General features: G+C 38.6%; 1 protein-coding gene across 2 annotated transcripts in view; it reads right to left on the bottom strand.

Moving 5' to 3' along the window:
- EPHA4 (EPH receptor A4) overlaps nucleotides 1–25894 on the bottom strand; it is a 169098-nt gene extending 143204 nt beyond the window's left edge. Inside the window, exons 1-3 of one of the 2 annotated variants that reach the window (XM_001365826.4) lie at nucleotides 25706–25894; nucleotides 22406–22473; nucleotides 17247–17910 (exon numbers count right to left, since the gene is read on the bottom strand). In XM_001365826.4, the coding sequence (XP_001365863.1) occupies nucleotides 17247–17910; nucleotides 22406–22473; nucleotides 25706–25796 (823 nt within the window). In that variant the 5' untranslated portion in view covers nucleotides 25797–25894. The remainder of the gene's footprint in view (nucleotides 1–17246; nucleotides 17911–22405; nucleotides 22474–25705) is intronic. The other variant, XM_007502207.3, reaches the window with a different exon arrangement.
- Between the last annotated feature and the right edge of the window lie 525 nt (nucleotides 25895–26419).

Genomic DNA, 26419 nt, shown 5'->3' with positions numbered 1-26419 from the left:
GAGTCTAAGGTAGGATTTGAACTAGAGGTCTAGGTTTCTGGATTCTTAGAAGTTTAATTCCTTTTTTTAGGATCATAGGTTCCAGCACTGAAAGAGTCCAAGGAGGCCACCTTATCCAGTTCCTTTATTTTATAAATGAGGAAAGTGAAGGGACTATCCTCAGTTTTATTATTTATTACTTATTTTATTTATTATTATTTATTATAAGTAAAAAAGATCAGGGTTCTCTGAGTCTAAATCCAGGACTCAAATCAAGTTCTCTTCTAAACCTTTACAGATTTCATGGTCAGCATTTAGGGACTCAGAAAAGGTATTTAGCTTGTCCGCCCTGCCCATAGGAATGTGAAATGATTCTCTATTGCTGACTGGAGGCATCCTTCAAAGTTTGTAACCCTATTATTTAGCAAAGCCCAAGGACAATTTATCAAGGAGAATTTATCATCCTTCCCTGCTGAGGTAGAGTCAGAAGAATAGCAATTGTTCAGGAACCCTTTCTAACATGAGGCCCCCAGATTTAAGTGTTACATAGTCATATTTCTCTTTTCAAAGCCCTGCAAAAATTATATGGAGGACACTGATTGACATAAATGTGTTTGAATTTCACAGGACAGGCCCCTGTGAAAAATATGAGATGCTGTTTACGTAAGGGTAAAACTCAGGCATTTGATTTCTCAGCAGAATAATCAGAACAAAGAAAAAGAAAAAACCAAGTTCACAAAGAGTGGCTAAAGGCACATATCTCTAAGCTTATCTCTCTCTGAGTTTTAAACCTCATATAAGCTCACAGGGTGCCATTCTTCTCTATCTCTCCCATACACACACACATATCCAACAAGTCAAATCAGATATCTTTTATAAAAGTAGCACATTTCCTCCTATCAGCATTGATCCAGAGTCTTAATGGATTATTTTTCCCCCATAAAGGTTGTGAATGCTCTCAGTTCCTACCATCCCGGTCTAGGATGACTTTTTCCATCCTCTTATATTAAGGTCTACCACAAGAAAGAAAAGGACTGGATTTAAAAAACTCTGGGGCGTCTTGTGAATCAATCCTTCCTTTTCAGGCCTAGAAGATAAAATGCCATAGATGGCATAAGCTGCTTCCCTCACAGGGTCAGTGCTAGGTTATTAACTACTGGGCACACAGACCACAATGATCCTAGGGACATAACATGATTGGGGGAGGACAAGACTATTAGGATTATCTAATTTTCCCATTATGGACTATTAATAATACATTTTCTTTTAAAATCGTATTTATAAAATGCTCTAAAGTTTATAACGTGATTATCTCTTGTGAAATAAAGATAGGAAGAAAGGGATATCATAGATAAGGAAACTGAGGCACAGAGATTAAGGGATTTGCCCATAGCTGTAAGCATCAGGGTCAAAATTTGTAGCAATGTTTCTTGCTCTTTCTGTTCTCTTACCTATTCTCTGAATCCAAGGACAGAGTGGGAGGGAATGGGATAATAGGAGAAAGGGATCACATTTCCAGGTTCTCCCCTTCCTGCCTTCTCTCTCTGACCCCCAAGAAGCTATTTCAATTGCACGTATATTAGCAATGACCCTAGCTTTGTCATTTTTCTAACATCATCATTATGATATACCATATTAAATAGAATAAATATGCCATATAAGAACTTACCAAGTGCCTAAACATGGGGGAATTATTTAACATTTCTGGACCTAAATTTCAGTGGAATAACTGAGGATGTAAAGAGGGAGAACTAGACAGACTCTAAGGTACCTTTGAGTCTGGTCCTATAAACTATAAGAAATTCTACTTCTTTTCCTCTTTAAGTCATAAGGTGTAAAGGGTGAGAGAAGAGAACAAATACTTGAAATAGTCATTCCTAGAGTTGCCATAGCAGAATTTCATTCAGGTGTCCTTTCCCATCCGACCAATTATCTGTTCTACTTTTCACTGTAAGCATAAGAAAAATGAGTCCCAGAGAGGGGAAGTGGTATGAGGGAGGGTGGCGTGGGGAATTATGATCCTGTGAACCTTTCTAGGTCTTGATTTCCTAATTTGTAAAATTAGAGAGTAGCTTAAGTGATCTCTAGGGTCTCTTCCAGCTCCTATGATCCTCTAAAGAAAGACTAGCCCAAGGTCACTAGAGCTGAACAGTGGCGAACTCAGGAAATGAAACAGGTCCAGCCACAATTGAGTACCCTGAAATAACATTCTGGGCCATCAATATGCCCAAGAACAAAACAAAACAATACGCTTCAGTGAGGCTCCACCTAAGCTTCCTTTTTCAATAAAATGTAGATTGCTCTAATAGGATATTAAATATTTTCTCAGCTAGATTCTCATTAGCAGATGACCTTCTGATTAATGAATAACTCAAATGTGCCCAAAGACTAACTCTGATTTGAGCTAACTTGGCTTTAGTCTGAATTCTAAGTGTCTATAGGAATAATGGGAAAATCCAACAATGTGATTATGGAAGGGAAGGAAAGAGAATCCATGTTTTTATTCTATGAAGGCAGCAAAATTTGGGAGTCATCTGGATCAGGTGAAATAGATCCACTGTTGAGACATGAAAGATTGGTGTGTTGAGCCACTTAAATGGCTTCAAAAGCTCAAATGGTATTGAAATTTTCAATAAATACCCATTCTAGAAGTAAGCAAACTAGATTTCTTTGGAGAGCTTCCTTTCTGGATACTTGTCTCCCAAAGTTTGGATTCTACCTATACTATTGTATAGCATTGCACTTTTCTCTCAAAAGAATAAAAATTTCAGGCCCCACAAAGGGTAATTTCAAAGAATGCATGCTGGGTGTTTTTGCATTGTATAATCAGACAGGACAAGGAAAAAAAATAGGGTAAAAAGATCTTCAGGGATCAGCTAGATGACTCAATGAATTGAGAGCTGGATCTATAAATGGGAGGTCCTGAGTTCAAATCTGACCTCAGACATTTCCCAGCTGTGTGACCCTGAGCAAGTCACTTAAGCCCCGTTGCCTCGCCCTTCCCATTCTTCTGCCAAAATGCACAATACTGATTCTAAGACAGAAAATCAAGGTTTGGAAAAATAAAAAAGATACCTTCAGATTTTATGAACTTAAATGGAAAGTGGGCCAGACAATTAGAATGAAAGACAAAAGACAGGTATCCTGAATGCTGAGCTGGTAGACTTGAAATATTAAAAAGTCCAGAAGGTCTCTAGTATCTTGGTAGATCCTTTGAGTAGGATTTATGGAACAATATGGGCAAGAATGATATAAGATAAAAAGGTGTGGATGGGTAGTGAAGAGTACTCAGAGAGTACCTACTACACCAATGAGATTATGGATCCATAGACAGATCGAAAACCATAGAGATACTTTTTTGGGAGAGGGGAGAGGAAAATGGATATATTGAGAATGAACAATAACTTTTCCCCCGGTGATATCTAAACTGCTTTATAAGAACAAGTGAGTATATTTTTCTAAAGGATACGAATACCTCCTCTCTTAGACACTTAACTACATAGTCTTGCACAAGTCATTCCATTCCTCCAGGCCTCAGTTTTCTCATCTATAAAATAAGTAGGGTCAATTTTAAAATCTGTAAGGTTGCATCTAGCTCTAAATCAATGATCTTAAGACCTGTGACATTTGATCTTGGAGATGTCCAGCACTCAGTAATGCTTAAACAAAAGTAAGTCCAGTTGAGTAACTCTTATCTCAATGGTGTCCTATGTCTGATGGCCATGACCATAATGGTCAATTCCAAAGCTTCCCCCCAGCACTCTTTATTATAAGACATCTATCATTTCACTGAACAAGTGGCAAAAAGACAGAGCAGAACTGGTTGACCAGCCCCCCAGATTTCTGAGTCTCACTCACGGGACAGGTTAGCTGCAATGAGATTACCAAGGTCCAGGTCCTTAGCTTTACAGTCAGAAACTCCATTTTATCAGTTCATTCAAGGGCAATCGAGTTCTGAGGCTCTGAGTCACACTAGACAAACTCAAGATACTGAGTAATAAATCAGAATGTCAATTTCTTAATTTACACAGAGCTAGACAACTTCTAAACAGGCACGAATGCTCCTAACAGCTAGTAAGCACATCTCTTTCCAGCAGGAAATTCTACTTGAGAAAATGACATTTTAAGATCAGGAGGCTGTATGGTGAACGTAGAATCAACAGGGATCGGATGGTCTTAATCAATATTGCCATCAAGCTAATAGGCTAATGAACTTATTTCTATACACATATGTGTGTATATCATGTGCATATTCTTAGAGATGATAGATTTTCTGTAAATCAAACAATCTCTCTCTCTAAACAGTGTTAGTCACCTTGTCAAATTCGTATCCTCTTTCATTCCTCTTCAGTATTCCCTACCCACTACCCAAATTAAATGTCTTTATAACATTTTTTAAGGCCAAGCACAATACAGTTACCAGTATTACAAGTTTATTTTATGATTATGTTTTAAATTGGTGCTTTTCCTTTTTAGGGTGGCACTGGCACTTCAAGGCCCATATCTGAAATAGAAGAAACATCCAATATGGCATAACCAAGATGTTTTCATGATTAAGTTTTAGCCATAGTGGATAGAGGGCTGGTTTCTGAACCAAGAAGAATGGATTCAAGTCCAGCAATATTCATGTCCAAATCAGCTGTGTGACCCCAGACTAGTCAAACTCCTCAGTGTCCTAGGCAATTCTAAAAGACTATAAATTACAGGGGGGAGAGGGGCAGTTAGGTGACTCAGTGGATTGAGAGTCAGCCTAGAGATAAGAGATCCTGGATTCAAATTTGGCCTCAGACACTTCCTAGCTGTGTGACCTTAGATAAGTCACTTAACCCCTATTACCTAGCCTTTATGCCTCTTTTCTGCCTCAAAACCAATACCCAGGATGGATTCTAAAATGGAAGGTAAAGGTTTAAAAAAAAAGACTGTAAATTACAGATGCTAAAATCATCAGTGATGGAGATGGGAAGTAAAGGTTAAGGGGAAAAAAAACTGTACATTACAGATGCTAAAATCATCAGTGATGGAGAATTTTCTCACCAAAAATTTCCCTACATAATTAAAATTTCGAATCAAATTGTCCCCAATCCTAATAATAGCTGACAGTTTTTTTTCCAGCCCTTTCCCCCTATAGCACAGACATACCTTTGTAGCCCTCTATAAAATGATTACATATTTTTCAAAACTAATGTCTTTCTTTAAAAATTATAAAGAATAACAAGTAACAACCTTTCATATCGTAGCTGAACTGAAACTTGGCTTTAAAGATTTTCAGATGAGAAGGGGAGTAGATTTTAAATGTAATTTTTTAAAAAGTATTTTACAAAGGAACACTGAATGAATAAATATTTCCAGCTGCACTATAGTAACAGCACCTTGTTAAGGAACATGGAGTAATGAAATCACAACTTCTACCATTAGTTAATTAACACCTTTGCATCTTGTCTTAAGTGGGGGAAGCATTTTACTGTTAATTACATATAACTGCATGCACAGTACATTTCTATGAAATCAGTAGCTGCTTATGTCTTGTTTTCCCCCTCATAGCTAGGTTTATACACCATTCCAAAAGAAAAAAGAAAAAATACCCATCTTTAAAATATGCTTTTCTATGCACATGGTAAGTGCTACAAAATTGAGTACTCAAAGAATTAAAGAGAAGTTCAGGCTGCGAGTACCATTGTATTGATCTCCTATTTCTCCCAACACTTTTCTTCTAATCCTCTCTATAATTACATGAAATGCTTGAGTTTTCCTGGAGCTGTTAATTTCCTTTGCATCTATTTTCAAATGGCCATCTTAGACACAGTCTGGGCTCTAGATCAAGCTGTCAATGTTACCCACCCAACAATCCACAATCCTCTTGAAACACACTAGCACATCTGTCAAAGGCGTCCTAGCTGGCTTCTAACTCTTTCCCCTAGGAAGAGAGGGAGAAGGGTGGGACCAAGGGGAGGTATTGATCCCATTCTTTTAACATGCTAATTTGCTTAAGGCTGTTTCAATCACAGACAGGCAGGACTTTTCAAAAGGAAACTGTTTTCAAAGTTTGGATGTCTTTTTCAACCACAGAAAACATTTAAAAAGGAAAACAAATGAATTCAAGGACCAAGTTCATAGGCCAATTAAGGTTGATACTTTTTTCAGTGGGCCAAGCAGATACAGTAAATTACAATGTATTTAATATTCAAAAAGGCAGGGTTTATTAACACTTTTTTAAAAATCCACAGAGGCGAGAACACTAGGATTAAGAGATATTGTTAATCGACCTCTAAAGATAATGTGTACATTATAACTAATAAGGAGTAAGAAAAAAACAAAAACAAAACTCGGTAACCTGGTGAAAGCTTGCATTGATCTTGTTTCAAGCCACCTGCTCTTCTTAGGATAAAAATTAAGCTAGCTGTAATTAAACTGCTGTAATTCATTAACAGCATTGATACTGATGAATGCTTGAACCTTTCCTTAAAGTGTTGATAATGAGAAATAAAGCTGATTGTTCATTTAATTACACCTCTGATTGGAAACACACCATGAAAGCCAGACACACAAAAAAGTGACAGCAACATTATTAAAGTATCTTTGTCTCCTCCCTTTGTTATCTGCTTATTATTCCATCAATGAAACATAACGAAGAGATATGACTACAAGACATAATTAAGTGTCTTAAGACTGGAGAGCGTATTACCATATTAAGTTTGCAAAATTAATTCATCAAAAGCAGTGATTTGCTCACAGCTTTCAGGTCATACATTTCTAGGGACATGCTAGTTATGAATGGTAGTTCATGGGGGAGCGACAAGAAATCAGAATCCTAGGAAGGAATCTACTCTTTAAGCAATAGCTGGGAAACTCCTACTCTTAAACTGGAGAGGTTCTTATGGACAAAAGCCCAATTGAAAAGCATTCCAAAGTGAACTGTGTCTTAACTAATCATGAGGTTTACCCATATTTACCTGCCATGGTATTATAGGAGGAAATCAGTATTCTGTTAACCTCTGACCCTATGGAACTAAAGCAGACAAAGAACCAATCTGGAGCCTTGGGAGACTGTAGCCAAATGTCAAGCAGCAGGGAACCGATTGTTAAAGAAACATTTGGCTTTGGAGTAGGCATTTTCACTGGTGCAAACTGCTATTCACAGAAACAAGCCATGAAGAGATAACACCATAAAATATGAACAAAATGGAGCTTTTTTTTGCCTGGCTCCTAAATTGTTGGCTTTATGGGACTTCATGCTGAACAGTTTGAAAAAAAAAATCCAATTTGCTTTGAAGCGTATTAGTCTGTCTAACATCCTAATTATTGTTTACACTGCCATTTGCCTTCTAATAAGAATTGAATAATTACCCAGCACTTCATAGTTTAAAAATACAAGCAAACAGGATTATCTGGGCAATTAAGAAACTGTACCACAGCTTTATACTGGTACTCTGAAAATATCTGCACACAGAGAGGGGAAATGATAATTATCAATCAACTTTACTTCAAATGGTATTTTAAGGATTTAGAGCAATTTGAGATCTGTAACTTATTAAGAGAAGGTTAGCAGGATCACCTTTGTGAAGTGTGGGTCGGTCTAAATCCATCCATAGAAAAGAGAGCCAGATAAATCAGCTGAATTTTCTCATCTACTAATGACACCAGAGCAAATACCAAGTACAGAGGAACCTTCTGCTGTTCTTTAATCCTAATAATCCATCCCAAATGGACTTTGAACAGCACTAACACAGTTTTTCAAAGGATGGTGGAGTTCAACCAAAGCTCTTCCCATCCTTCCTTGTTGTGTTAGCTGATCCTGCATCCCTCGCTTAATTATGCTTCAGTCTGAATCCATCTTCAACACTCTGTGAAATTAAGTTTCATCCTCCACTCACCAGACTTCAAAAAACTGTGGACACAATCCTTTCCCTCTGTTTATTAGATGCTGATGATCTGAACTTTTCCAAAGTTGCATCCATCCAGAGATAAGTGAAAAGGATAGTCAGTTAGCTGCAGCATCCCCATGTCACCCCCTTAGTAGGGTACCAAAAGCAAGAGTTCAGTAAACTTGGAAAATAATAAAGAAATAAATTGAAGGAGTACAGTTGAGTGGCTCAGTGGATTAGGCCAGGCCTAGAAATGGGAGGTCCTAGGTTCAAATCTGACCTCAGACACTTCCTAGCTGTGACTCTGGGCAAGTCACTTAAACCCCCATTGCCTGGCCCTTACTGCTCTTTGGCCTTGGAATCAATACATAGGATTGATTCTAAGACAGAAGGTAAAATTTAAAAAAAAAAGTATGAAATTGAAGGCATTTCACCTATAGAGATGAAAGAAAGGGAAAATCCATAAGTAACCAGATTCACATCAATTATATGGCTATAGACAATCAACAAACATTTATTAATTCCCTGCTATGTTCCTGGTACTGTCCTAAATGTTGAGGTTATAGAGAAATGCTACATCAAAACCTGTCCTCTAGGAGCTCACACTCTACTCCAGGAGACAAAGTGAAAATAAATGGGTGTTGCTGAGGGGAGATATCTAGCTCCCTGACAACCAACTCAATAAACCAAACTTAACACTGAGAGGGGAAAAAAGACATATGAAAGAATCCAGGGACAATCGTTAGCATTTCTCAGTGTTACTTATGGCCATACCACCATTCCAGTTCCAACTCCTTTTGGTGGCTTCCAAAATTCTGCAATATTTTTCCTCCAAGGAATCAGTTGTACCTCCCACTTTAAAGTTTGCTTTCCAGTTCCTCTGGCAGATACCTGTCAACATCCCAGGCCCAAAGACCCAGGCCCATAGAGTTTGAGCTCTAGCTTCTCCTCCCACCCATCTCCACCACTGAAGAGACAGCAGCAAAGCCTACAGCTAAAGCAATCCCAGCTGGAAGGATTCTCCAAAGTGCAGCTCCTTCCCAAAGGTCAAAATGAAATGAGCAGCAAAGGCTTCAGTTGTTTGGTACAGGGCTGGAGAGAGTGAAGCCCAGCCATAGGGCAAAGCTAAGACCCCAGGCACAAAAGGAGCCCTGTGCAAATAGGGACAATTCCCTGCCCCCAACCTCCACCCCACAATCTCTACAACAAAGCATTAAAATCAAAACCGAATTAATTTGCATGAATCCAAATCATGGGGTTCTGCATAAACAGAAGGGGATTTTGGCTGGGGTTTCCAAAGGAAGCTCTTATCTCTTTTGTGAAAGGGGAAATGGGTGTGCTATTTTGCATGAGGGTGTATACAAAATATGCAAATGAGGAATCTGCTGTTTGAAAAGGGAAGACTGGCCAGACAGCTGACAATCCCCATTCACACACACACACACACACACACACACACACACACACACACACACACACACACATCCCTCTCAGAGGCCCCAGAGGGAAGGACTAGAAGGGGTACCAACATTTTTGTTACCCAGGGAGCTGAACAAAGTCTGAATATTCATAAAATGTCCATTTAATCATGGAGTTTTAATTGTCTCCTGAATCATTAAATTCTGTGACCTCACCTGCTCTCCCTAAAGACATATCAAAAGGATCAGCCAGAATAGGATGCAATGAGGAAGGTTCCTACCTCAAGTGAAAAAAGATCCAGTCTCAAAAGAGACAAGGGTACAGCCAAGGGTTCTCTTCATCATTTCTTCCTTACAAGAGCAATAAAAATCAGAGATCACTGAACCATGTTATTGAACAGAAATAAATAGTCCATAAATAGCTATGATCTATATACAGAATGTCTAATTGTATGGACACATCATAAATGCAGAACAAATAGAATTGTGTCCTAAGCAATTGCTGAAGCTTCACCATTTCTGACATCCAATTGAGAGATGACCAAATTTTAAATTCTATTCAGATAAAATTTTTGTTGATCACCAGCAACGTGAAGAGAAATTCAAGTCTAATTTAAGACAGGGGCATTCAAAAGATTAGCACCTCCTATTGCAAAGAATTAGAATTTTCAACTGTGCCCAGAGAAGGCAGAATGGGAATGGGCAATGATCTCTCTGATATGACAAATGAAGTCAACAAAATCAGTTGCTTTACACCCAAAAATCCACTCTGCAGCCTGTGTGATCTCTTTGAACCATCTAGCTTGATCAAAGGTGGAGTAGCCAAATCTCCACAGTTCCACGTAGTACTGATGGATTTAGGTATTGAAGAGGAGATGCTATAGATCCCCTATTTTTTATTGTGAAAGCACTATAGGATTTATTGATATAGGAACTACAATACTCCTTTGGGATTCTTTATTATTGCACAAATTCAAATATATGACTTCCTCATGAACCCAAAAGCATAACTCCATAAAGGAAAGATGTTTGATGCAACAGTTAGCCAATAGCATGTAAATTGTCCTGGGTGTTCCCCAACTTTAATCTTCCCATATATCCATTTCAGGAATATAGATATACAAATATAAATACTGTTGTAGTTATTAATAATTTTTCTGAGTATACTTACTTTATATAGAAGCTATTACCCATGCTTCTTTCTCTCTGTATCTCTCATTTCTCTGTATATATACTCATATACATATATAGACACATACGTATGTATCTGTATACACATATATAAAGGTTATTCATTCATTCATTCAAAAAGTATTAAGTTCCTTCTCTATGCATTGAATTGTGCTAGGCAGAGGAATCTCTAGTTTGCTGATCTCTCTCTCTCTCTCTGTCTCTCTGTCTCTGTCTGTCTGTCTGTCTCTCACACACATACACATACACAAACACACACATTCTCTCTCCATCTATATGTCATTTCACACATAAAGTGTAGATAGAAAGATACACGTAGATATGTGTACATAAAGGAGAAAGAGAGGATGATAGCCTCTTTTGTACAAAAATAAGTATACTTAGAAAAAATACTAATAATTATAATAGCATTTATATCATGCTCTTAAGGTTTTCAAAGTGCTTTGCAAATATTGTCTCATTTGATCTTCACAATAATCCTGGGAGCTAGGTGCTATTATTATTCCCATTTTACAGATGAGAAAACTAGGACAGATAGATATTAAGTGATTTCCCTAGTCATATAGCTGCTAGTGTCTAAATTCAGATTTCACCTCACATCTTCCTGACTTCAGGTCCAGGGCTCTAGCCAGTGCTCCCCCTAGCTGCCCCAATAATATCATACAACTAGTTTTGTTTATTTTGTTTATAAATAAGGCATTTTTATTTTTTTAAAAAGTGGTGATTCAGAAATTAAGTCACTCATTCTTCTAGAGAAGTATTTATTCCTACTCTTTGAAGTTCATTGTGTTAGGCAGAGGAATGTCTTGCTTGCCATATTGAAGCGCCACTCCTTGAGTTCAGGCTCTTTGCTGGAGGGGCCCGTGTCATGTGAAGATGATATGGAGAACTCCTGACTAGTCTCCAAAGACTGGGGGAGAGATCCTCAAAGATGACAATGACAAAGTAAGTGACCTTCAATGCAGATGACTCTTCCACCTTCTGGACCCTTTGCCCTTTGCATAGCACTTTATCTAATTACCTTGGACATCCAGGAAGAGGTGGGATGCTCCACTGCGCCCAAGCACAAATTCTTGTCAATGAGATCCCATTCCCTCTGACTCTCTATCTCCAATCATCTTTAAAATAACTTCTTGACACAAGGGACCAATCAGGAGTTTCCTATGTCATCCCGCCAAAGTGGATGTCCCTCTGCAAAGAATCAAAGCTCATGTCCAGGTTCATGTAACACGACCCAATATAGCAATATAGATAGATTCGTCTAATTATTCATGCTATAAATTCAAAGTAAGTTTGAGGACTGGGGGAGAGATGTAGCATAAGATAGGTTCATACAGAAGGTAGCAGGCATCTTAACCTAAAAGAAACTAGACATTCCAAGAAGCAGAAGTAAGGAGGGGTGATGTTTAAGGCATAGAAAACAGTTTGTCAAAGGCCTCAGAGGCAAGAGGGGAATGAATGATAATGGGAAATAGCAAGGAGGTCAGTTTAACTGAAAAGCACTATCCAAATCCAATCTAACTCAACCCATGGAATATTTTATTAAATGCTTGTTTGGTCTTTTTCAAGTTATGTTCCATTCTTCTTGACTACATATGAGCTTCTCTTAGCAAAGACACTGGAATGGTTTGCCATTTCCATGTCTAGATCATTTTAAAGGTGAGGAAACTAAGGCAAACAGAGTTAAAAGACTTGCCCAGAATCACAGAGTTAGCAAATGTCTGAGGCTAGATTTGAACTTAGGTCTTCCTGCTGCTCTATCTCCTGGACAAACTTAGCTGTCCCTAAATGCTGTGTTAGGCACAGGACAATACAATGTCAAAATATGAACAGTTCCTAGCTTCATGAAGTTTACATTCTAATAGAGGTGAAGGGAAACACTTTTAGGATGATTCTCTCCAAATTGTAACTAAATTAATTAGTTGTTTAATGGAATTAATTTAATCCTATTCCATTTTTAAACCCTGCCCTTCCATGGTAGAATCAATATTGTGTTGGTTTCAAGACAGAAGATTCATGAGGACTAGGCAATGAGGTGACTGGCCCAGGGTCACACATCTAGAAATTATATGAAGCCACATTTGAACCCAGGATCTCCCATCTCCAAGCCTGGCTCTCACTCCACTGAATTACCTAGCTGTTCCTGCTCCATGCTTTAACAGTTTCCTTAAGTCAGAAATTCTCTTGGGTAGATCATATCTTAATTCATTGTCGGTTTTAAAATTTTATTTTGTTTGGGGGGTTTTTGTGAGGTACAGAGAAACTGTAGAGGTGAGGAGGGAATTCAAAGATCTTAAATATATACTCAGAGCTCCCCAACCAAAGGATTGGGTACATTATGTTTTGGTATAACCAGAATAAATCGCTATCCTGAGTCCTAAAAAAAGCTGGTCATAAGCAGAGGAAAAAGGTGGGTGGCGGGGGTAAAGGGATCATAATTAATCCCAGCTCTTCTGATATAAAATGAAAACCTCCTTTCAATGATCATAGGTACGCTTCAAAGCCTCTGAGATAAAAGCAACCATACCATTCAAGTGATTGCTTCCTAAAGACACTTATCAAAGGTAGAAGAAAAAAATTCAAAAAATAGTAAGGACATGAAACCACAGCTCTCTGAATAAACTACAATTTAAATACTTTTTCACCATTCCTTCCTTTTAAGACCCACTAAAGTTTATTTTTTAAAAAAGGATTCACTTTCTTCATATTGGTTTCTTTTGAGCAAAAGAGAATAAAAGTGAAATGTTCAGTTTTTCTGGACATAAAGCTGTCTTTGGATGCCATGATCCATCTACTGGTCCTTTCTTTATTTTTCCTCTAGTTTTTTAATTAAAAGGATTTTTTCTTTAAATCTCTTCCCCCCCTCCCCAGGCAAAGATGTGTTTATAACTAGATACAAAACAATTACAATAATTTATATCAGTGAAATGATGAATTTAAGGTAACGTTAAATTTCTATGCAGGTTGACTTTACCCCCAATCAGTAATTATCTTGGACTTCCCAGATAGTCATTATGCAAGAGAATTTCCAAGTTTGCTGCCAGTGTTCTTCATAGTATTTCTCCTAAAATCTTGTTTATTAATGTTTTAGAAACCAAAAAGAGTAAATATTTATACGTCTTGGGATTAACGTCTCGGTTTACAAACTTTGCTGAAAATTTTTTTGAGTTTCCTTTCTTCCAATCCCTGAACCCCCTAATAGAGCTGTCGAATATTTCTGAAGTAATGAAAAAACACTGTAAAACATCTGGAACATTTCCTCAAGAAAAAAAAAATAGTGGAGGAGAATTAAGGTGGATTTCTTTCTCTTTTCTTGACAGCACGACAAGGTCTCAACAGAACAATTATCCTCAGTACCAAGCCCTCCCTCCACAAGTTCAAACTTCTGACTCCAACCATACATTCTCCTTGAGAGGGCAGAAGAGTTACTTAACAGGCTTTGTTGTCTTAGTGCAACTGAATAAAATCATTTCAGAAAATGTTATTTGAGAGCAGAAGCTAGAATGAACTTGCAGCTGCTTTGAGGGGCAAACCAACAGTCACCTTCTAAACTTTTGACATGCCTCTTCATTCTTGGCCTCCATTAGCATGTACTGCTTGTAGGTAGGAATGGCAAGAGGAAATGTAGTTCTGTCCCCAAGGTCCCTTGAAGACTCCACCAGATGACCAGGGTTAGATCTCAAACAACAGGACACCACAGGCCCCCAGCCACCATGGCCATTTTTGCCCACCAATCCATTGTCAAACATTTAAGATCTTAATCAATCTTAGCTCTGACCTCCAAGCACCCAAGGAAGATGGATGAGAAAGTAGATGACCTTTCCCCTTCTCTTGTATTTATCCTGCCACAGTAGACCCATTGAAAAAACAATTGGGGCGGAACCTGCTCCCAGAGTTCTGAAGCCTCTACCAGGCTCTTCTCTATAGGCTTTCTTAGGCTTAAGCTTTTTTCAACCAGATTCTCTCTTGCCCTGCCCCCATCCCAATCCATCCCACCCAATAGAAATAATGTTCCTTTCTTTCTGAGCCAAGAAATGGGTAGAAATTGGCCCAACCTAATTTTTAACAGGAATAATAGATTTAAATGTTTAATTTCTCTTGATAGAACTCTAGCCTTAATAACAGAGGGAAATCAATATTACTATAAAGTACTCTAACTTTCAATTTTCAGTGTCCAGACAAATAGTTATTAACTTGGGATAATATAAAAATGAAACCACAGTAACTATGGAAGGCAATAATTTTATTTCCATATTTTTAAACTGTCTTTAAGTCATGTGGAAAAATCCACACATTAGTTTAGCAGTGGAAAAATTCTCTGTCGTTTGAGTTCTTCCTCTGTTACTCATGACTTCATCAGAGATTGTTACTGGATAGAGGGTCAGGAAAAGAAAGCCCATGGCAAAAGATAATAGGTAGAAGATACTAGAGAAAGACCAGGCAAAACCATTCTTTCTAAGGAAAGTTCTTTGAAGGTAGAGGTAGGATCTTTGAAAATTCTACAATATTTATTTATTCTAAAGTGACTCAAAATGTCTCCACTATGGAACAATATCTAGAAGGTTCTTAAGCTAAAATCAGTTTGTTCAGGAAATGGATCACACCTGACTCACTCAACAACTCCTCAAGGACCTTCTAGGTGGAATTTTATCCTGCCTTCTTTCGGAATTCCCATGAGTATTTCCATTAAACAAACCACTAAATAGGTCTCAATTGTCTTTCAATTTACTTTCCTTTTCATTGTTTTCTCTTTCCCCCCTAATTTGAGTTGTAAAAATGTCAGGAACCCTCACACATAACAATATATCAGTTATTGGACTCTGCAACAGTTGAAAATCAATGACTTTAGATACACTGGGAACTATTAATGCTCAAAGAGTAAGCATTTAGCAGGAACCAGAACCAACAGTGTTTTGTATGGTTCTTGACGTGTGGAGTTATGTAAGTCGATGTCTTACAGAAATCCAAAAGACAGAATAATTTACTCTAAATATGATGCCCTGTCCTGTCACTGCACTGTTTTTCAATTTTTGCCATCATCATTGTGATTCCATTACTTATAAGCTATGCTTATGTATTTTCTCATCAGAATGCCAGAAATAATCACTAAGTGTGCAATGTGGCATGGGCTAAATAATGGTTATTAACTCCAGGTCAAAACAATGAAATGCCAAGGAATTAAGATTTTAAAGGTATTTTCAGTGTGATTTTTAAATGCAAATTACTTCCTTACACTGGGTCTGCAGGAATAGTTGATAGACAACTTTCCTCCTTATTTTATAGTAAAATTAAAATAGAACTGAAAACAGTTAACCTCCCCCCAAAGGAAAAGCTTAGGAAAGCTGTCATTAAAACTCTTTTTCAAATATCCCATTGACTACTATGAACTATGAAAGTCAAATTCAATACATTTCTATCATCCAACAGAATAATATTTTTTTTAAGTGATGAACATTGCCAGTCTTTCGGTCCATTGGAGTGCTACTCAGTTGATCAATTCTCTTTAAGTTACTTAAAGGAACTAAACAACTATTTGGCAAGCAGATATCTTTGTCACCATGATGACCAAATCAGATGATCATGTGGTAATTCCATCTATTGCTTAGCCACACATAATCTGATTAGCCACCTATGGGTTGATTCTGACTTCTGCTAGACTGCAACTGCTTAGTACTAATATCAATAATAATGACAACAAAAATGAAAAGTCATTGCTACATATTTTAAAAATCAGTTCAGGAAAACATTTGATAACTTTGTTATTTCTCTGACTTTTAATTCCTATCATTGCACAGGTTTAGAGCATTATAAATGAGACTTTTAATTCCTATCACAGAAGCATAAATAGCTACAAATATCATTTAGTTTGTTTTTTTAATACAAATTCATGGTTTGTTTGAAATAGAAATTTATAGAAACAGAGGTTGCAAAAGCTATAAATAAATATACATATACCCACAAATTACTCCAGAAAAAAATTTTTTTTAAAAATTGTGAAAATAGTGAAAAAATTCACTAGTAATTAATGAGATAAACTGTTTGAATTTCTTAGAGGACTAGAGCAAGCAAAATAAATCACAATTTGCTACCTATGACCACAGATCAAATCAACGGGCTATTACCAACTTTGTATCACCTCCTAAGGGAAATAAAGAAATAGTTTATGTCAAAATTAATTTTACTTAGAGGTAGTATATATCTGTGCATACTAGAAGTGAGTATGCCCAAGAGATACAGTCATATAAGTTTGTGGCATGTTTGTCTGAAGATGGACGGTGACATAGTGATAATGGAAAGGCTTCTCATAGTGGATCCATCTTAATAAACAGCTGGTTGGATTGGAATGATCCAATTATCTTATCACATCTAATTCTACCCATACATTGACACATGTTGGTTAAGACATGTTGGTACTTTGCTACTTTATCATTTTTAGTACAAAAGGAAGGCTCAAGAAATGAGTGCCTTCTCTCTTTAAGTGAGGATCAGTCAAGTGTATCTATTGCTTTAGTGGGTTCATTTAAATTGCATAGGATCTAGCAAGTCAGTTCAGATCTAAGAGCCTGTTAGCAAATATGTTTGACCTTCCACTGATTATAGCAAGATCATTTGTTTTGTCAGAATTATAAACGTCTTAGCCTTGCCACCTGGAGCTTTTGGAGTTGCTCATTAGACCCCTCTGTCCCACTGCATCCCACAGGGGCTGCTAATTACTGGCTTTACTCCACTTAGTCTCATCTCTGATTTAATTATGTGCACTAAGCCCTAATGAAAAGTACAATATGGCTGTTCCTACCTTGGCATTCTCCATTTCTCTCTTCATGCCCAGCATTGCATAGACAGTTGCCAATGGGTACCAGCCATTCACCATCTGCCCCACAATACATTTTTGGCACATCCTTCTCTTCTGAGTTGTTGACACAAGAGCCTCGAACTTCCACTAGGGAGGATGTATCAGCCCCAGTGATGGTGTCTGGAAATTGAGCCAGATTGCGAACTGTCAATGGGCACTTCTTATAGAAAACCCGAACAGATACTAGGGCAATACAAGCTCCAACATCTTGAAAAGCCAAATAGAACCCTTTCTTACTCAATGGTCCCACATCTCGTATCTCAGTGTTCAACTTCATGATTCTGTCACCAATGTCCACTTGGGTGAAGCTCTCATCAGCAGCAATGGTGTCGATCTTGGCAAACTGGCTCTCTCTAATAAAGCGTTCTTTATCATTGTTGGATTCATAGTAGTACAAGTTAAAAGTCTCTTTGCAAGTTCCCATAACTCCTGGTAGGCTATTGCAGTCCCTCAGTGTGAATTTAATCTCGATATACACCCTCTGAGCCCCTTCCCGAGGAATCCAATCAGTTCGTAACCAGTTGTTTTGGCTGGACTCCATCACATTGCAGACTTGGTAGGTACGGATTGGAGTATTTTTCTCATCCATAATGCTCACTTCTTCCCACTGTAAATGGCCAAAGAGGAACATATGCAATGAAAATTTACATTAAAGCATGATTTGTCAATTTTTTTTCTCTGGTAGAACCCTGATTTTATTTGCTTCCAACATCAGAAGAACTACTAAAAGATGAGAAAACAGAACCTGAGAAATGAAAAAAACTAACTATAGAAGTCTCTTAAGAGAAACATAATCACAATCAGTTATAAAATATCTTGGTGGCTAAGCATTTTTCATTAATTCTATCTCTTGACTAAGAGCCAAAGACTCAGGTAATTCCATTTATGGTGAGTTTATTGTCTGTGAGTTCTCCATAGTTATTTCTGGTGGTCTAGCAGCCTCCAGTTCACCTATTACAACAGCCTCAATTGGAAGTGGCAACAGTTCAAATTTGCTTATAAATGAAAACCCAGTAATGTGTATTGTTTCAACAATTGAGCAGAGACCTGCAAATTAAGGACAGGAAGAGTGTAGCTTGCCAAAGGAAGACAATTATCAGTTAATTAGTAGAACTCCTGTCAGAACTTTGCTCCCTAATACCTAAAAAATGTCAGTCTTTCTTTTTGGCACAATTGCTATTCTTTAAAAAGAAAAAAAAATACATTCACACCATTCTGTGATCCCAAGTAATCCCAAGAAAATGGGCAGTCAACTTTAGAGCCAAGAATACCAGCTATGAGGCTATTTGCAATGGTAGCTCTAATTTCAAAACTACTTGTTCCTATAATCATCATGTGTGTTTGTTTATTCCACTTGAAATTTCAGAAATCCAGAAGTATTAAGAAAGGAATATGGCACTGGGCCCATTATATTTCATTCTGAATCTGCTTTGAAGAGTAGAAAATAAACTAGCAGATGGAAATTATGTCACCAAGAATGAGAAATTTTAACAAGGGTGGTGGTTGTGATCTGTAGGCTGAATTTGATGTGCCTGCAAGATCTACTAGGTCCTATTTGTTATTCTAAAGATCACAGATTAGAGCTGGAATGGACCTCAAAGGTCATTTACTTCAACCATTCCAATTTAAGGATAAGTTAACTGTAGTCTAGAAAAGGACTTGCCCATGGTCACCTGGGAAGTATCAGTGGTAGGATTTCCACTCAGGTCCCTTGACTCCAGAGCTAGGGTTCTTTCCATTGTACCAGACATTTCCCTTTTCACTTGTTAAAGATGCCTCTTCCTATAATGGTTTAGGTTTGGAGGTGTAATAGCCTGGTAAAACCATTAGATGAATTGTCCAGTCCAATCATTTATTAACATGCAATCTACTGAAGTTCTATAGACTTGACATAAATCTGCCAGAATAGCAATACAGGAATATCACTAGAAGGGAACGAGGTAACTTTAAAATGTATATTACATAATAGTTTCACTTAAACCTTCATTTTGCTCAAGGAAGTATATAAAATTAATACACATCTTCCAGAAGCATCCTCAGAGAGGCTACTGAATACTGGTAGTAAAGAAAATGTATTAACCACTCATGAGAGTTCATAATATGTAAATTCTTTATTTTATCTGCTACCAATGAGAAATTGGATTGGGGGGCTAGGGCTAAGGATGAAGAATGCAGTATGAATCAAAATTGATTTTCTTTCTTCTAATTAGCAAGTAATTGCTAGTAATTTCCTTTATTTGGGGAAATAGTTGGTGAATCCAATATAGAATCTCCCCCAAGAAATATTCACTGTTATTCCATCTCAGAGCAAAGGGAATATCCTAATCTAAACTGAGACACACAGGTTTTGTCTACACAGTATGAAACAGGATATCTGAATCCCCGAAGTGGGATTTTTCTGCTGATACTTCCTGCTTGACTAACTGCATTGCTCAAATTAACTGAACTACTGACAAAACTCCCCATTCAGTGAGTCCTAGGGTACACAGAGCAAGACCATGAGTGGTCAGTGCTTTTAAATGAAAATTGCCCCTGAATGAAGTTCTGTGTTAAAAGGATGCCATGGAGATTAGAGTCTGTAAGACTGCTCTCATGGATAAAGGTAGGAGAGAATAAGGAGTCTCCCATGACCTACGATGGTTTGCTTAGCATCCCTTTCAAAGTGTGTCTTATTAGCAAAAATCAATTAATGTGTTTGTAAGGTGGCCATTATCCCAAGCTAGCTATATTTCAATCAGGATCTCAACTAAAAATAATGTTGAATGCTATAAATGATAACAATAATAATATCTAACTTTATATTACTTTGTATAGCACTTCAAAGTTTGTGTGTCATTTTATATATGATGAGCAGTTTTTAAAAAGACAATTGTAATAATCCACTTCAACCCCTATTTGAAATTCAAGGCATTAACATTTTCATCTAGGAAATTTAGAGAAAATCAAAAATTAAGTTTATAAATAAGCATATTAATTATATAGTAGGGCCTTATCTGAATTTGTGACTAGGTAGTCCCATAATTCATAAGCAGCATCTCATAACAATATTTAAAATATTGACTACAGAAAGAATTATCTATGATAGCTCCAGAAGATAGGCCTTAATATATATATATATATATATATATATATATATAATTATCCACAAATAGTTTTCAATATATAAATGAACAAACTATCAGTTTTTAAAAAAAGAAAGAAAAAATTTTCTGCCTACAAAAACTGACCAGGATGTTCTTTTAACAATTCTGAAAAAGAAAAATTAAAAATATGTTAATTTGGAATATAAACTTGTAAAGAACTAGACAGACTGTAGTGTAGACTCTAAAATTTATCACTAACTTGCTCAAAGTAGGCCACATGAACAGGGATTTAGTGAAATGTCAGATCTAACGTAAAATTGTAGGCTTTCCCTCCTCAAACTGGAGAATAGCTTTCAATAAGAAAATCTGGCAAGTGAACGTGATTAATAATTCACCGACACCTTCCATCTTCAATTTTACTGGTAGTTCTCATATATTTTAATCTACAGAGAAGTACCCCTGGTGCAGCCGAGAAAGCCTCTGTCTGAATCAGTGACCTTTCCAGGGTATAGGATTAACAAGAAGCCTGACTCTCACTGAGATAAAGCTGTACCTTTCTCCACTGTCAAAGGATGAGGGCAATTGCCTACAATCAACAGTGAATACAGCCTGTCTACACTGCCAGAGATCTGCCAATCACAATGTCCCTATTCTTAAAAAAAAAATGGTTTTGAGAATAGTCTAGTATTTTTCAGCACAAAACCACCAAAAACTACAGTCAAGTTCAGGCAAACAACAGCAAAAACAACAACGAGACAAAGCTATTACATTTTTATTTGCTTCCGTTGGACAAGTCAAAAGATATTTTGGAATAAAGGCCTTTAAGAGGCAGCCCAAAATTTCTCCAGCTCTACTCCTATTTTCTTGCCTTATTTTTGGAAGAACATGTTCACCTGCAATAGCTCCTATAAATCTTTTTTCCTTATAAATCACTCAAGTGTTTATTCAGCTCATGGGTGTGTGGCACCATACTGAGGACTAGTTCTTGTATTTTGCTTAGTAAAGCCTCTTAATCTTGCAACCCCATTATTTTCAATCAGTGAATCTTAGTCACAGAATACCGAGTGTTAGGCAGGGTCATTTGTTTAATTTCTAAAGGATTTGTGAGTTATTTTAATTTGGCAGGAGCAAGATGTATAATGCTGACATATTTCAAAGACTGTTTCCTAGGCCTAATAATGAAGGGGGAATAAAGAGAGAGGAAAAATGTTGCCATTTGCCTTTTTCCATTTCTTGCATCTTCAGATGGAGGCAGTGATCGGCAAGTGCTACACATGCTGAGACAAATTAACAGTGAATATTTGCACCCAAGATGAGGTCTCCCTTACCTAAACCAGCCATCTCAATCCCTCGGACCTTAAACTAGAAATTCTCGAACTTTTGACAACCAGCACAAACCCAAACCGTTGGGTTGCTTCTGCTGAAGACAGGCAATGCAATTGGCATGAGATTAAATGGCTTTCCCACAGAGTACAGAGGGAAACACCAATGGTTGAAGGTTGTGATATGAAGGTATGAGGCATTCATGATGAGTATTCGGAGAACCAGACCTGCTTGCATGTAGTAAGATCTGCCTTCTCCCTCCTTTATCTTTATTTATTTATTGTTTTTTTTTAATCTGGAAATAACACAATTGCTCTAAAGTTAACCCCTGTAAGGTCGTCCCTGGCTATAACAGAAATAGGCATAGATTCCAATTTGGTCCCCAGATCATGTTTCTTGTTGGTATTTTAGTTTTAAATAGGCATCTAAGTCCATGCCTCAACCAATCTCCTAATTTTGAAACCCCTTTCTGCCCTTTTGGTTTCTAGTTCTTCCATGACAGAGTTATCCAAGGGGAGTATAGGATTTCTCCAACAAAGCCTAATTCACTTCATAGGCCATGGAGGAAATCTGACCTCCTCACCACAATCAACAATAATCGAGCCATTAGGACTCTCCAGAAACTTACTAATCACTCTTAAAAAAAAAAAAAAAGAAAAAAAACCTCTTTTGATCAGCTACCCATTCAGAACTTACCCCTCCTTCCAAAGGGCTGGCTATCCACCCAAGTTCTCCCTGAACCGATCTGGAATCCAATAAAGTAACTGCAGAAAAACAAAGCAAAATAGATTAATTTCCAATCACTAAAAGCCAATACTACAGAAACTATTTGCTTGAGCGTTTCCATATGTGAGGAGGGTAAGCACATCCAACTCTGATCTAAACCCAAACTTTGTTTCACTTATGTAAATAATCATTATTCACTTGATCTTCTCCCCTCTTTAAATCTGCAGGTTTTTATTTATTTAACTTGCCTAGCAGTTAAAATTCCTTCCAAGGACTCTGTTAATCCACATGGTTTTAAAGATAAATGCAGAATTCAAAATAAAATGAGAAGACAATATAGGGCAATTAAGCTCCAGAGTAAAAAATGCAGATATCTTTGAGTGACATTGGATGGAATTATATTTATTTTCAAAAGTTTCAGGTGACTATATAACCTAACTGCCTGGCAAAGTCATAATTGAATTCTTTATGAGATTCCCCCAAGAATCATAAAAACTAGAGGGTTTTTTTTTGGTTGCTTGCTTCTCTCCCACCCCACCCCCATCCTCCTTTTCTGCTTATCACAACTAAACCTATGTGGCATGAATGTGGGATAAGCAGCTTCATTTGTTTAATTGTAAAGTTTCAAAAGGAAATATGCCTGGTGTGTTCTCGAACCATAGCTAAGTATGGAGAATAACACAGTCTATGGTGTCTTGGTAGAGATGGTTTGGTGTTACTGCCTTTGTTTTTTCTTTCACACCTCTGAAGGCAATTGGAGATTTGAATTTTAGGCATATACAATAGTTTCTAATGGATTTGATGTACTTCTGTTACCATTACTCCGAGCTGGCAACCAGGACACAATGAGACCACAGAACTATGAAAGGCGTCCTTTTGGGGAAACAGCTAAGGTCATTTACCTTTATGACATTGAGAGATTCCAAATGAATTCTCAGTAGTCTCTCTCCCTTCCCTTGCCCACACTTACTATTGATCTGGAGGCCTAAGGACCCACAAAAAAGGAATATTAACTTGATCAGCAAGGCCATCCAGGATGGGGTGAGGGTTAACAATTCCCCCAATGGGTATGTCGAATTCTTCCTCACTCCAACACCGCCCCCTTCCCATTATCCGGAATTCTTTCCTTCCCAGTGGTCCCCCCTTCCCAATCTATTTAGTTTTAATCAGCATTTCTCCTTCCTTGGGAAGGATAAAATATCTTTGATCTGTTGATTATTTTAAAATGCAACCGCCATCTCCCCAGTGCCTCCTCCAGTACCTAGATTTCCCTCCACCCTTCCCCCAACTCCATATCTTTCTTCTCTTCCCAAGAGAAAAGCATGCTACATCCATTTGGATTAATGTAAGGTGGATTAAGGAGACAAAGGGAACAATGCGACCCAATTTACAAAAAAAGGGGGGGTAGAAAGAGAGGGTAAAAAGGGAGAAAAGGAAACGTGATGAGAATCAAAAGAAGTCACAAAATGAATTTATTGGAAAAAAAATAAGAGGAGGGGGAGTTGCAGAGGGAGGAGACATCCTCGCTTCTTCCTAAGGCAGCTAAGTCGGTGGATATTTGGCTACAGTAATTTCACCCCGGCACTAAATGTAGCTTCCTTAGCCACTCTGCCCCTTGGCTCCTCTTCTTCACTCTCTGTCCCCCTCCCCTAAATAAAGGAAAGGAAGGCAAAAGGGGAGAAAGGGCTCTGCGTCTGGTGACAAACAAGAATACATGGGTCTCCCGGGACTGACTATCAAGTTCACGAAGTAGCAGAGTGAGCGCACAGGGCCTGATGATTATCTGCCGCCCACCCCCCTCCACAGGGCACCCTTCCCCCACACCTGCCAAGGTAGCTTAGTTGGGTAGGCCCTGGTGATCTGGGGGAGGGAGTGGAGCTAGAAACATCTTTTGCCCCTCAGAGACAGTCTTTCTCCGGAGTCAGGTGTGCATGTCTGTGATCTCCGGCTTCTCTAGTTCTAGGTTTCCGTCTACTTCTACATTATCTAGCTGAGGCTACGTGGTTTTTCACCACCGCCACCACCGCCACCATTCGTGAGGAGAAAATGATAGATTGGATTGGAATGCGTACATAGACTAGAGATAGATAGATAGATAGATAGATAGATAGATAGATAGATAGATAGATAGATAGATAGATAGATAGATAGAGATAGATAGAAAGAAACACTGCGCGCACACACTGCACATACACCACACACACACACACACACACACACACACACACGCCACACACACACACACACACACACACGCACACCTCTAGTAAACCATCCAACTAAATTAACCCAGTTTCTCGGACAGCACAGATGCGCTCGCTTCTGACGCGCCGAGAATGAGCAGAGAAAGAGCCTGGTCCCTAGATGTCCAAAGCCTTTCTTTTGAAACTAAGACGCCACCTCCAGGGACGCTCGCAAGGAGGGCCGCAAAGGGAAACCCTACAAGCAGTCGGATTCCAACTAGTTTCTCCTTCTCCAAGACCAACAAGGATAATGTGAGCGGAGGAATGAGCGAGTTCCCAGACCCCAGTGCTAGGAGCGCATCCAGAGAATGTAGCCCAGCGTCTGAGGCACGTCCCTGAAAAAAATCAGGTCATTCACATCCTACGGCTGGCACAGCCGCTGCTGTCCTGCTGCAACCCCACCGCCTTATTACTGGGGTTAAAAAAGAAAAAAGAGAGAGAAAGAGAAAAGAAAAGAAAAAAGAAAAGGCGGGGGAGGGGCGCAGCGAAGAGAAGAGAAAGCAAAAAAAAAAAAACCAATCAACCAAAAAAAAAAACAAAAACAAAAAAACAAAACAAAAAACAACTTTGAGACCCCAGGAGCAAGATCTGAAGTCTAAGAAGAAAAAGAATACCCCACCCTCCTCCAGCCCTTGGACTTGCATCTCTCGTCCACTACTAACTGGCGGTCTTGCACAACTCCCTTCTAGGATCTGCACCGTGATAAATTATACCTCTCTATGCCGGGTGCCCCGTGCCTAGTCTCGTCCACTAGACATACTGGCCGGCGGATGCTATTGAACTTTGGCCCCTCTCATCAAACTTGGGCAGACTTGGAGCTAGCACCCATCGTTGCCCGCAATGCGCCCACCTGGGCTGCCCCAATCCTTCCCTCCTTCCGCTTCTCTGGCTTCCACTACCCCAGTCCATTTTACACTGCCAGGACGCCGCACACTTGGACCCCAGTTCCAGGATCTCCGCAATAGCCGGGGAAACCATTCTCTCATCTCCCGTCCGCCCTCAGCGCGCGCACCTAGCAAATGCTTACCTTCATTGGCGGGATATATCCTAGAACCGGTGACACCATTGCAAATCCCAAATAGAAACGAAAAGAGAATGAAATATAAAATCCCAGCCATGATTTTGTCGATGCCAGCGCTGCTCCTGCCTCTTCTATCCCAGTGGAATAAATGCTTAAGTTAGGAGTGCAGCGGGCTGTAGACATTGCCAAGGGGGTGGAGAACAGTGACGTCAGCCCGCCAGTCTGAAGGGGTTGACCAATCAAGAAGGAGATCGCGCAGCTTCGTCCCCGCCCTGATCTCCTGCTTAAAGTCCGCACTTCTCGGGTTTCCTCTCGCTTTAGCATTTTGCCGGGTGGTTGTCTCCGCAAAGGGAGATGCAGTCGTGCTGGGGGCTCTCCACGTCAGGGGTTGCTTCTTTAATCTGATCCTGTCCTCTGACGGGCTCACTATTGTCTAAGGGTAGGAGTAAAGGAGAATAAAAGGCTGGGAAGGAGGAGGGGGGACATTATTAAGACTCTTCATCTCCTGGGCTTCGCAGTCACTAAGTATTTGAAATAGAAGTCAAAACCGGGGGACTAGGGAAAGGAGAGATGTCAATTAAGAAGTGGTTTTTTAATTGAAGAGGAAGAAGAGTTGAGACTCCTTTCCCGCACTGAGATGAGGTCCCTTAAAAATGGTTTATATTTTCCTGTCTTCTCACGCTCATTCCTTTAAAATATGCGTAGCTGTTTCTTGATGTT

Source organism: Monodelphis domestica, chromosome 8, assembly GCF_027887165.1.
Source record: "Monodelphis domestica isolate mMonDom1 chromosome 8, mMonDom1.pri, whole genome shotgun sequence".
In the NCBI taxonomy this organism is placed as follows: Eukaryota; Metazoa; Chordata; class Mammalia; order Didelphimorphia; family Didelphidae; genus Monodelphis; species Monodelphis domestica.
The sequence above is the reverse complement of the archived record's forward strand: the minus strand, read 5'-3'. Positions and strand labels throughout refer to the sequence as shown.